The following is a 13303-nucleotide window of genomic DNA, read 5'->3' as shown; positions in this document are numbered from 1 at the left end:
TGTTAAGTACATAACTCCACATGTGCTCATTCATAGTTTTGATGCCTTCAGTGACAATCTACAATGTAAATCAGGGGTCGGGAACCTTTTAGGCTGAGAGAGCCATGAAAGCCAAATATTTTAAAATGTATTTCCGTGAGAGCCATATAATATTCTTTAACACTGAATACAACTTTAACACTGAATACAACTAAATGCGGGCATCACGGTGGGAGAGGGGTTAGTGCGTCTGCCTCACAATACGAAGGTCCTGAGTAGTCGTGAGTTCAATCCCGGCCTCGGGATCTTTCTGTGTGGAGTTTGCATGTTCTCCCCGTGAATGCGTGGGTTCCCTCCGGGTACTCCGGCTTCCTCCCACCTCCAAAGACATGCACCTGGGGATAGGTTGATTGGCAACACTAAATTGGCCCTAGTGTGTGAATGTGAGTGTGAATGTTGTCTGTGTATCTGTGTTGGCCCTGCGATGAGGTGGCGACTTGTCCATGGTGTACCCCGCCTTCCGCCCGATTGTAGCTGAGATAGGCTCCAGCGCCCCCCGTGACCCCAAAGGGAATAAGCGGTAGAAAATGGATGGATGGATGGATGGACAACTAAATGCGTGCATTTTTAAGTAAGACCAACATTTTAGAGTATAATAAGTCTCTTTTTCTTTTTAATAACAATGTTATTCTGAAGGTAACCAATAATAAATAAAATACTTCTTACCATTAATGCGACTTCTGGTGCTATATGGTTTTGCTGATGGCTTTGTAGTCTAGTTGATACGTGGTTATTTTTAACACTGTTATTACCAGCGGAATTATTCATTACTTATCGTGTTAAGCAATGTCAGCTAGGATTTATCTGAGAGCCAGATGCAGTCATCAAAAGAGCCACACTTGGCTCTAGAGCCATAGGTTTCCTACCCCTGATGTAAATAGTCATGAAAATAAAGAAAACGCATTGAATGAGAAGGTGTGTCCAAACTTTTGGCCTGTACTGTATTTTAGTGAAGTCATTTACAAAAGGTAAACATGGTAGGCTATGGGCTACTAGGAGCTAGCAGCTACACAACAGCTAAGCACACAATAGCACACAAGTTACAGTAAACATACGTTCTACGTGTCCTTAATTGAACAATGTTGCAGTCTGAAACACTGCATTAGCAAAAAATAAACAAGTACAGTTGCAATATTACTGACAGATACAAAGTATTAGCGTATTATAAAGTATCCAGTAACAAATGTGTCCGCATCATTCAACTTCCTGCATTGTGAGCTGCGAGGTGTCGCCGAAAAAAACAATTACCAATCTGCTTCAACTTCAAGACAGCGTAAGACCGTTAGAGACAGTTGATAATAAATAGTTCAGTGTTTTCTCTGTTTGAGTCATTTCACCGATCTATAATTTTCTACACTACAAAAATAATAAAAGTAGGTATGATTCGTTCGGATAGCTTATCAAATCAGTATCAGTATCTGCCAATACTCAAGGCTCCAGTGTCTGTATTGTATCTGAAGTGAAAAAGTTGTATCGGAGCACCACTAATTCTTCTATTGTAAAAATATGGTTGGGAAACACTGTTATAAATAGATGTGTCCTGATTCTTTATCAACCAATCAACAGACTACAGTATTTATAGCTCTGCCTTTTAGGTACTGTCAACAAACTGTTGCACAAATCTGTTGTTTTGAAACATTTTATAGACAACTTTTAACAATGTAAATGTAAAAAACATTTATTAAAGTGTACAACCCAGGTGTTGAACAACCATCAGAACTTCCACTATAGCAGGGGTGTCCATGCCTTTTCCAGGAAACATAAAAAATGAAACGATACTTTCGATTTTGTACATGAGAGATGGTAAAGCCATGGTATCCAATGCTGAGCAATCTGAAGACCACATCCCATGTAATGCCATTCATAAGGAATACATTTTATTTTTAGAATATGTTGCAGGCCAAAACAAAATTAACTGTGGAAAATAACACCCGGGTCACACTTTGGACACCCTTGCACTAAACTGTCTTTACACTGAGGGAGGAAGTTACATAGATATGCTTCGAGGATCAATTTGAATCTGTCAAAAAAATACCATATGCTTATTATGAACTGCAATAATCAATCCACATGGGCTTTCTTTCTTCATCAAAAGACTCAACATGCTATGTTTGTTGTTGTTGTTGTTGTTTTTCAGCTAGCTGAGGAACAGAAACAAGCTGTAAGTGTTAAAACTGTGAGGGAGGAGATGGGCATGTTTGAAATAAACACATTAGTTGTTGCCAAAAGTGTTAGCTTTGTTGCCAAAAGAGTTAGCTTTTGATCTAATATAGTGTGTTTCCTAATGCTTAGTGTGTTGTTTATTCAACTGCAGACGGCCCCAGGTGTGAAATATTTAGTCTGGAATATATAATGATAATAACATCCATCCATCCATTTTCTACCGCTTGTCCCTTTTGGGGTCGTGGGGGGTCTCAGCTACAATCAGGCGGAAGGCGGGGTACACCCTGGACAAGTCGCCACCTCATCGCAGATGATAATAACAAATAGTTAAAATATAATAAGATACACATAATGATAATGAATATATAGATAATATAGTAAAAATACATTTATACTACTCACGCTCTTTTCTTGCAGCTGACATTTTGTCTCTACCACCATTTAAGGCAGGGGTGCTCACACTTTTTCTGCAGGCGAGCTACTTTTCAATTGATCAAGTCGTGGGGATTTACCTCATTCATATATATAATTTATATTTACTTATTTATGAAATATATGTTTTTGTTAATAAGTTAAAGGTGTTTAATGATAATGCAAGCATGTTTAACACATATAGTTAATATTGTTAATAAATTAAAGGTGTTTAATGATAATGCAATCATGTTTAACACATAGTTAATATTGTTAATACATTAAAGGTGTTTAATGATCATACAAGAATGTTTAATACATATAGTTAATATTGTTAATAAATTAAAGGTGTTTAATGATAATACAAGTATGTTTAATACATATAGTTAAGATTGTTAACAAGTTAAAGGTGTTTAAAGATAATGCAAGCATGTTTAATACATATAGTTAATATTATTAATAAGTTAAAGGTGTTTAATGATAATACAAGTATGTTTAATACATATAGTTAATATTGTTAATAAATTAAAGGTGTTTAATGATAATACAAGTATGTTTAATACATATAGTTAATATTGTTAACAAGTTAAAGGTGTTTAATGATAATACAAGCATGTTTAATACATATAGTTAATATTATTAATAAGTTAAAGGTGTTTAAAGATAATACAAGCATGTTTAACACATATAGTTAATATTGTTAACAAGTTAAAGGTGTTTAATGATAATACAAGCATGTTTAACACATATAGTTAATATTGTTAATAAGTTAAAGGTGTTTAAAGATAATGCAAGCATGTTTAACACATATAGTTAATATTGTTAACAAGTTAAGGTGTTTAAAGAGAATACAGGCATGTTTAACACATATAGATTCCTTTCTTTCATGAAGACAAGAATATAAGTTGGTGTATTACCTGATTCTGATGACTTGCATTGATTGGAATCAGACAGTGGTGCTAAAAACGTCCGCATTTTCGAATGGAGGAGAAAAAAATCCTCCTTTCTGTCCAATACCACATGAAGGTGGTTGGTTTTTGGCATCTTATTTGTCCAGCTTCCGTACTCCTTTGTATACACTTTACAAGAAATACATTGTCGGCAAACTCCGTAGCTTGCTAGCTTGTGCACGCCAGCTTTCTGAGACTCTTGTTTTGTTAGCGCAACTGTGCAACTGTGCAGTCGGTCTTTGGAGTTTTGACGACAGGTACGGCGCCAGAGTCTGTTGAAATAAAGTGTTTCTCGCCTTCCAGTCGGTAATTTTAATGAGCTGGCAGCAACCAGCGTCATCTCAGAAGACCCCCGGGTGCCGTGAATGTCAATCAAGTGACGAAAGTGACGTCATAGTGAAGATTTATGATCGCTCATTTTTAGGACTATTTTTTTAATGCCTGGCTGGTGATCGACTGACACACCCTCCGAGATCGACCGGTAGCTCGCGATCGACGTAATGAGCACCCCTGATTTAAGGGATCATATTATGATTTTTTTTTCTACATTTAAAACACTTTCTTGTGGTCTACATAACATGTAATGGTCGTTCTGTGGTCCAAATTTTGTCTTTAAGCCACTTTTTGACCGTCTCTTCAGAATGCGCCGTTTTGTGGGCAATCTTATTAATGTGCCTCCACTTCGACTTTTTTTCCCGCCAGCCATATTGTAGTTTTTAGAGCTTCCATGTGGAATCTACTGACAGATATAAGTTAGAACTATATGTTACTTTGGACTAGAAATGGCAACAGCGGAGGAAGCATGTCTGTGTACGGCAGGCCTGGGCAATTGTTTTGACTGGGGGCCAAATTTAGAGAAAATAATATGTCTGGGTGCGGGTATATCTATTTTTAGGACCACTAAAACAAAACCTCACAATAATGTCTGATTGAATGCTAAAAACATTCTGACAGACCGCCTTACAAAAACGGAACAGAATTTTACAGTTTTTTACTGAATGAGACACTCAGAATGTACATTAAAATAAAGAATGTGAGATTTACAATACTAACTATGAACGATAAAACACTGAATATTGACAACATATGAACGTCACACCCCCTCTTTTACTTCTGGGACCCCTTCTCGATCGACGTTATGTACAATCAAGCGAAACGCAACAAAAATGCAACAAACACAGCGAAATATGAATGCGAAGGGTAAAAAAAAAACTCCCATACAACCTGATATGTCTGATATATCGCTAAGCTTTAAAATTTTGTTGAAAAAATCTCCTTCCGCATCTGTCCCTGACACCCGCATTTCAGGCTGGCCGCTCTGGAAACACTCAGTGGAAACGCTCCCCACCCACAGTGCTTGGTGCCTCGTCTGAGATGCTGTGACTTAGATGACCATAGTAACTAGTACATCATGCAAAAGCGCAGATCTCAACCATTGAAATACTTTGTATAGTTCAAGACTTACGATCATTTGAAAACATCACTGCACATCATAATGGCAGCTACAATTTCCATCTTAAAGATCTAAAAAAATTATTTGGGAATGTCCGGCGGGCCAGATTGAAAAGCTTAACGGGCCGCATTCGGGCCCCGGGCCTAAATTTGCCCAGGTCTGGTGTACAGGCAAAACAAGAGGATAGAAAAAATGAAGGACCTTATTGACCACAGCATCGGACGACACAAGCAGATTGGCGCAAAGATCTTTGGGTAAATATTTACCATATATGGAGACATCTGCTGCAAATTCCAAACGGCTCGTTTGGAGGAAGTATGAGTGAAGGCAAGATTATTTTATAAATATCTCCGCAATGCCTCCACATTTCAAATTTTCAAGACTTATGCAGATCCCAAATGCACAAAAGCAGATAACATCAGGTAAGAAAAGTTTGTATTGCATAAGATTGTCCCTTTTAATACTAAAAAGTGTGGCCCCAGAGTAACCCATGCTTGCCTGTAAACGCCAGCTTTACAGATTGTGTGTAGATACTTTAAAAGCAGCTGCTGCCATCTTGTGTTGTTAATTGTTAATACAATGAGTGGTTGCCTACAACCGCCGCTTTTAATAAGGAAATATGGTGTTATTTCATGTATGTGTTTAGATGCTCACCATAGGCAGCTTGTAGATGTTGTGGTAAAAACTAACTGACCTAACAAATCCTTTACCGAATGTCCACATTTCTAAACCATGCAAAAGGCTTCAACGCAACAGCGGTGTGTCCTGAGTTGCAATATAGTTTTCAGTGTGGTCAAATGTGCTTTACTATACGTGATGCAGACTCAGGGTCCCGGCTCGCCACGCTCCTCCCCCAGCCACACCATCAGCAGGCCCATCCCCACACCCATCCACTCCGACTCGGCCGGCACCACTCCGACTCACACACCTCAGGACTCCCTCATGGGCGTGGGAGGCGACGTTCAGGAGGCCTTCGCTCAGGGTAACGTTTCTGAAAAATATATTTACACAGCAATGTGATGACAATTGTTTTGTCTTTTGAAGGAGCCAGGAGAAATTTGAGAAACGACCTCCTCGTCGCAGCTGACTCCATAACCAATACAATGTCGTCACTGGTAAAGGAGTTAAATTCAGGTAGGTTAGAATGACACCCCTTCAAAGATATAGTCATCAAAATATGCTTACATTTTCTCATTAATATTCACACATTAATCACTAACACCATTTGGACAAAAATGCCTCAATGTGTCAAAAAAGTGCAGAAAAATGCACACCTAATTATCATTTTATTAAAGGCAAACTACAAGAAGACAATGTCAACTCTGAAGGTAATGCAGTTAAGGTGCCTCCTGCTGGCTGGATAGAAGAATACAAGTTCATTTAAAATCATTAGGGAAACTGCACTTGGGACAAATGATGATCCAAAACTTAGTTTTTGAGCCTGAATATATAGAGGATGGGCTACACAATCCTTATGTGAGACTAGCACGCATGTTTGTTTTTTTAATGTATTCTAAATCATAAAACCTAGCAAGAGGCAGCTAACAATGTAGCCAATTGTAGCTCTGTTCCGCCTATAAAGCGCATTAAAAACCTCCATTAATGATTGATATATGTCCTGTAAATATATATGTTATGTTTAGTTTATTTAGTTTAGTTTATTATTTCTTCGGTCAGTGGTCAACAAAATAAACAAACAGTTTTACATAAACAAACAGTTGTACATTCATAAATTGATTGATTGATTGATTGAGATATTTTTATTTCAAATATGCATAAAAACAAGTGCAAGCCTGATCCAATGCAGTGCTATAGCCTATACCAGTGGTTCTCAACCTTTTTTCAGTGATGTACCCCCTGTGAATTTTTGTTTAATTCAAGTACCCCCTAATCAGAGCAAAGCATTTTTGGTTGATAAAAAGAGATAAAGAAGTAAAATACAGCACTATGTCATCAGTTTCTGATTTATTAATTTGTATAACAGTGCACAATATAGCTCATTTGTAGTAGTCTTTCTTGAACTATTTGGAAAAAAAGATAGGTTTTTATTAGAGATGTATATATGTATTATTGGCCGATAAATGCGTTAAAATGTAATATCGGAAATTATCGGTATCGGGGTTTTTTATTATCGGTATCGGGGTTTTTTTTGTTTGTTTTTTTGTTTTTATTAAATCAACATAAAAACACACAAGATACACTTACAATTAGTGCACCAACCCCAAAAAAAACTCCCTCCCCCATTTACACTCATTCACATTCATTCACACAAAAGGGTTGTTTCTTTCTGTTATTAATATTCTGGTTCCTACATTATATATCAATATATATCAATACAGTCTGCAAGGGATACAGTCCGTAAGCACACATGATTGTGCGTGCTGCTGGTCCACTAATAGTACTAACCTTTAACAGTTAATGAAAATTAGTAAAATGAATTACTAGTTTCTATGTAACTGTTTTTATATTGTTTTACTTTATTTTTTATTCAAGAAAATGTTTTTAATTTATTTATTTTATTTTATTAATTTTTTTAAAAAGTACCTTATCTTCACCATGCTTGGTTGTCCAAATTAGGCATAATAATGTGTTAATTCCACGACTGCATATATCGGTTGATATCGGTATCTGTAATTAAAGAGTGGACAATATCGGAATATCGGATATTGGCAAAAAGCCATTATCGGACATCCCTAGTTTTTATTTATATTTATAAAGGATTTTTGAATTGTTGCTATTTTTAGAATATTTAAAAAAAAAATCTCACTTACCCCTTGGCATACCTTCAAGTACCCCCAGGGGTACGCATACCCCCATTTGAGAACCGCTGCTATATACAAACAATTATACTTCTATTATTATTTATATCCCACATTTAGTTTGTAAGTAACATTGATCATAGTATTAACTACTGTGTTGATTCAATAGTGATATATTTTTCCAAGACATTGGTCTTAAAGTGTTTTTTAAATGTGTGAATGGAACTGGAACATTTTAAGGAATCATCCAAGCTGTTCCACAGGTGAACCCCCCTGACAGAAACACATCTACTTTTTAAGCTCGTTCTTATGTTTGCTTTCTGAAAGACAGCTGAACCTCTGAGGTCATAGGGACTCTCTCTAGGTTTGAACCTCTCCTGTAGATACCCAGGCAGCATGTGGTTATGAACTTTGTAATGTAGTAACAGGCACAATCATAATAACACGTAATATTTACAAATTTTGCGCATTCGGAGGCGTATTAATTTCCCAGACGCATCGTAACGTTTGCTTTTCCCTTCAACAAGATAACACTACTAATCATGGCGGACATCATGAGAGCCAACAAAAACTATACTTTGAGACAAATGATTATCCAGAACCTCATGTTTTTGCCTGAACTTTTTGAACTACATAGTTTTAGTTTAAGTATCATTAATATAAAAAGTGTTTCAAAATGTTTGACACCCCACTTTTAACTGTTTAAAGATCAAGGTTTTGGCCAACACACTTTCAATACACTACTGTCGAACCTGAGACTTATTAAAAATTGTTATCAATCAATCAATGAATCAATCAATGTTTATTTAAATAGCCCTAAATCACAAGTGTCTCAAAGGGCTGCACAAGCCACAACGACATCCTCTGTTCAGATCCCACATCAGGGCAAGGAAAAACTCAACCCAGTGGGATGACAATGAGAAACCTTGGAGAGGACCGCAGATGTGGGTGACCCCCCCCCCCCCGGGTGACCCCCCCCCCCCCCCTTCTAGGACGTCGAGTGGATCTAGCATAATATTGTGAAAGTCCAGTCCATAGTGGATCTAACATAATAGTGAGAGTCCAGTCCAAGCTTCATTTGCTGTACATTTGTGCTAAATGATGACACAAACACTACAGTATATCCAAGTAACGTTTTCTTCCTCAGAGGGTGGAAGCGAGACGGAGAGCACTGTGGACTCCGATTTCGGCCGCGGCGACATCTTTGCAACAACAACCTCAGAACCGTTGTTCAGCTATAAACCCAGGAATGCGGCAGAGGAGGAGGAGGAAGAGCAGGACCGCTACGAGAACGACCTGGAGCGGCAGCTGGAAGACGAGCTCAAGTTGGAGAAGCTGATGAAGCACAGGCAGGAGGCGGAAGAGACCTGCATGGTGAGTTCATGGCAACATGGAAGCTGAGTGATCTACCCTTCCAACTTCTGTGCGGTGCTTTCAGGTGACACTGCAGCAGTGACGGTGTTGGTCCAGGACACTGGTCAGTATGCACTTCATAATCATCAACTTGCCGTCTTTGGCGATACGACTAACATGACACCCGCTCTTCACAGGTGAGCAATATCAAAAGCAACAATAAGTGAGGACGCTGAACACAACAACACTGGCTGGATCCTAGCCTGGAATAGACTTGTGTAAAGATTATATATATTTTTAACCAACCTCATAATTAAGGTGAAACTGTGAGCTGTTCAAAGTCAAGAGATTATAATAATCACCAAGCGCTCTATTACTCTATACCACAGGTGCCATATCTTCATGTAATTATTATTATTATTATTATGCTTTGTGTTTGGGTTGTCCAGCAGATGTAGAAATGTACGGTTGTAAATGTGTGTTGTTTTTTTTAAATATATATTTCCAGCCACGTCACTTTCGTACTATTTTTGTCACGTGTATTTTTTTATTTGCAACATTAGTACTATTATTATTATTAATAATGCACACTTCTTTAGCTGTTTGAGGGAACTCTCTGTGGAGCTGCCAGTTCAGCATGTAGCCAACAACAAAGCAATTTTCACTGGAAAGAAATGCATAAGTACTGTAAAAGCTAAGATGTAATTACTTTAATGTGGTTGTTACTGTTGATTAAATGATGTAAAAAAATAAATAAATAGTAAATTAGAAAAAAAAATCCACTTTTAAGAGCATTCAACAAATTTGTTTATAATCTGGTTTCTAAATGAATGTTTTGGTTGTTGTTTTATGTGTCAACACGCCACACATTCTAGTTCGTGTAATACCATCATTGTGTGCAGTATATCTAGTTTTGGGGACTTTTCAGCTAAGTTCATAGCAGTGATTTTTGCATGGCGGTGATGCATAATAAAAGTGTTGACGCGATGCCACAAATCTCGTCTGCTTGCTTCATTTCCCAGGAAGACACACTTTAGTGGATTTGCTTCAGCGGCGCACGTTTATTATACTGTATGTCATTTTTACAATGTGCAGTTTTACACACCTTATAGCATCAGCGTTACCCATTCTTTGCAGGTATGTCATTTGAAAAACGCTGTACTAAATTAATGAAAGAGATAAATAGTATTTTTTTGTGTATTATGCCTCACTGTGCTGTATTTTTATACTGGACACCCTACTACTCCCTGTTGTTTAAATGTGAGTAATGGCACAAGATGTTACTTTTTAGAAACTAAAGGACATATTTTAAACAACTTATTCCCAAACTGTGGTACGCAGGTACACCAGAGTGTTTTTCCAATAAAAATGTAATTATACTAGATACATATACAGGTTAAATACATATGTATTAACCAAAGATTTTCTGTTTTTAAATTAAAATGACAGTTTCCTTATACAAACCCCGTTTCCATATGAGTTGGGAAATTGTGTTAGATGTAAATATAAACGGAATACAATGATTTGCAAATAATTTTCAACCCATGTTCAGTTGAATATGCTACAAAGACAACATATTTGATGTTCAAACTGATAAACTTTTTTTTTTTGTGCAAATAATCATCAACTTTAGAATTTGATGCCAGCAACATGTGACAAAGAAGTTGGGAAAGGTGGCAATAAATACTGATAAAGTTGAGGAATGCTCATCAAACACTTATTTGGAACATCCCACAGGTGTGCAGGCTAATTGGGAACAGGTGGGTGCCATGATTGGGTATAAAAACAGCTTCCCAAAAAATGCTCAGTCTTTCACAAAAAAGGATGGGGCGAGGTACACCACTTTGTCCACAACTGCGTGAGCAAATAGTCAAACAGTTTAAGAACAACGTTTTTCAAAGTGCAATTGCAAGAAATTTAGGGATTTCAACATCTACAGTCCATAATATCATCAAAAGGTTCAGAGAATCTGGAGAAATCACTCCACGTAAGCATCATGGCCGGAAACCAACATTGAATGACCGTGACCTTCGATCCCTCAGACGGCACTGTATCAAAAACCGACATCAATCTCTAAAGGATATCACCACATGGGCTCAGGAACACTTCAGAAAACCACTGTCACTAAATACAGTTCGTCACGACATCTGTAAGTGCAAGTTAAAGCTCTACTATGCAAAGCGAAAGCCATTTATCAACAACATCCAGAAACGCCGCCGGCTTCTCTGGGCCCGAGATCATCTAAAACGGACTCATACAAAGTCGAAAAGTGTTCTGTGGTCTGCCGAGTCCACATTTCAAATTGTTTTTGGAAATAATCGTCATCGTGTCATCCGGACCAAAGTGGAAGCGAACCATCCAGACTGTTATCGACGCAAAGTTCCAAAAGCCAGCATCTGTGATAGTATGGGGGTGCATTAGTGCCCAAGGCATGGGTAACTTACACATCTGTGAAGACACCATTAATGCTGAAAGGTACACACAGGTTTTGGAACAACATATGCTGCCATCTAAGCGCCGTCTTTTTCATGGACGCCCCTGCTTATTTCAGCAAGACAATGCCAAGACACATTCAGCACGTGTTACAACAGCGTGGCTTCGTTAAAAAGGAGTGCAGGTACTTTCCTGGTCCGCCTGCAGTCCAGACCTGTCTCCCATCGAAAATGTATGGCGCATTATGAAGCGTAAAATACGACAGCGGAGACCCCGGACTGTTGAACGACTGAATCTCTACATAAAACAAGAATGGGAAAGAATTCCACTTTCAAAGCTTCAACAATTAGTTTCCTCAGTCCCCAATCCTTTATTGAGTGTTGTTAAAAGAAAAGGTGATGTAACACAGTGGTGAACATGCCCTTTCCCAACTACTTTGGCACGTGTTGCAGCCATGAAATTCTAAGTTAATGATTATTTGCAAAAAAAAAAAAGTTTATGAGTTTGAACATCAAATATCTTGTCTTTGTAGTGCATTCAATTGAATATGGGTTGAAAATGATTTGCAAATCATTGTATTCCGTTTATATTTACATCTAACACAATTTCCCAACTCATATGGAAACAGGGTTTGTATTAATGTTTAAGTCTCCTTAGGCTATAGTTACTGCATATACTAGCTGCTTATTTAAGATGAGATGGCCAGCGGAGGTAGCAAAAACTTGCAAAGCAGACCATTTTTGAAGTGGTACGGTACTTTTTTCACTTTAAAAAAATTATGCATATAATTGTATAGAAATTATTAAAGGTTGACTGACATGTGCAGACACATGCCTTAACGCCTGCTTGTGTATATACCGTATATAAATATCAGTGGTGTGCCATTAGCAACGCCTTCTCTGCTGGCCTAACATAAATCATGATCATACATCAATAAAAGTACATTTTAATCTACTTTTCCATAAAGTAGTCATATTCTCTTCATGTCTTATTAGGCTCCAGTGATGCTTGTTTTTACGTTAGCGCTATTATACAATCAGAATTAAGCTAGCTTGTTGCCAGCGCTGTATGAATAGACAGTTGATAGACAGTTGCGTGAGCCAATCAGATCACGAGTTGTTGACAGTAGCCCATCTAGGTAGCCTTACGCTAAACGTGACTGTGATTGGATTGTTGCTTGTCACTCCCAAGTGAGAATCCAATCACAAGTTGTAATTTGCGAAATGCAGGAAAGGGGCACCGGAGCCATACCTGGCCAACAGAGAAATCATCGGTTCTCGCTTTTTTAACTCACAAAGAAAAAGTTCAAATATTGTATTCATTTAATTTTCTACATTTAATATGTTCTTTACAATTATTTTAATTTTAACAATGCCACGTAAGGTATGTTTTAAATGCTGATGCGGGTTCATTGATTTTTAAATGTGCCGAAATATAGCCTGTTTTGTACGCTGTTGAGGTGATTCAATCTCCAGTAGTGCACGAGTATGTTTGTGTATAGTATTTCTCCAGCCGTGGTCATGTGGTGACATAAATGATGGTATTTTGAGGGGTATTTATTAAAGTCGGACCAAGTAGGACATCACTGATTGATTGATTGATTGATTGAAACTTTTATTAGTAGATTGCACAGTCCAGTACATATTCCGTACAATTGACCAGTAAATGGTAACACCCGAGTCGGGGTCCACGTAAATCAATTCATGGTAGAAGGCCTAGGTGGGAAACGCACAGCCCGCCAC

General features: G+C 37.7%; 1 protein-coding gene across 7 annotated transcripts in view; it reads left to right on the top strand.

Moving 5' to 3' along the window:
* The window catches only part of dtna (dystrobrevin, alpha), a 61373-nt gene extending 51258 nt beyond the window's left edge, over positions 1-10115 (top strand). For 5 of the 7 annotated variants that reach the window (XM_061979331.2, XM_061979332.2, XM_061979335.2 and 2 more), the window contains 6 exons: positions 2177-2200; positions 5839-5998; positions 6061-6150; positions 8923-9149; positions 9214-9252; positions 9326-10115. In XM_061979331.2, coding sequence (XP_061835315.1) covers positions 2177-2200; positions 5839-5998; positions 6061-6150; positions 8923-9149; positions 9214-9231 — 519 coding nt within the window. In that variant the 3' untranslated portion in view covers positions 9232-9252; positions 9326-10115. The remainder of the gene's footprint in view (positions 1-2176; positions 2201-5838; positions 5999-6060; positions 6151-8922; positions 9150-9213; positions 9253-9325) is intronic. The other 2 variants (XM_061979333.2, XM_061979337.2) reach the window with 1 other exon arrangement.
* Positions 10116-13303: the final 3188 nt, after the last annotated feature.

Source organism: Nerophis lumbriciformis, linkage group LG19 (assembly GCF_033978685.3).
Source record: "Nerophis lumbriciformis linkage group LG19, RoL_Nlum_v2.1, whole genome shotgun sequence".
In the NCBI taxonomy this organism is placed as follows: domain Eukaryota; kingdom Metazoa; phylum Chordata; class Actinopteri; order Syngnathiformes; family Syngnathidae; genus Nerophis; species Nerophis lumbriciformis.
The sequence above is the reverse complement of the archived record's forward strand: the minus strand, read 5'-3'. Positions and strand labels throughout refer to the sequence as shown.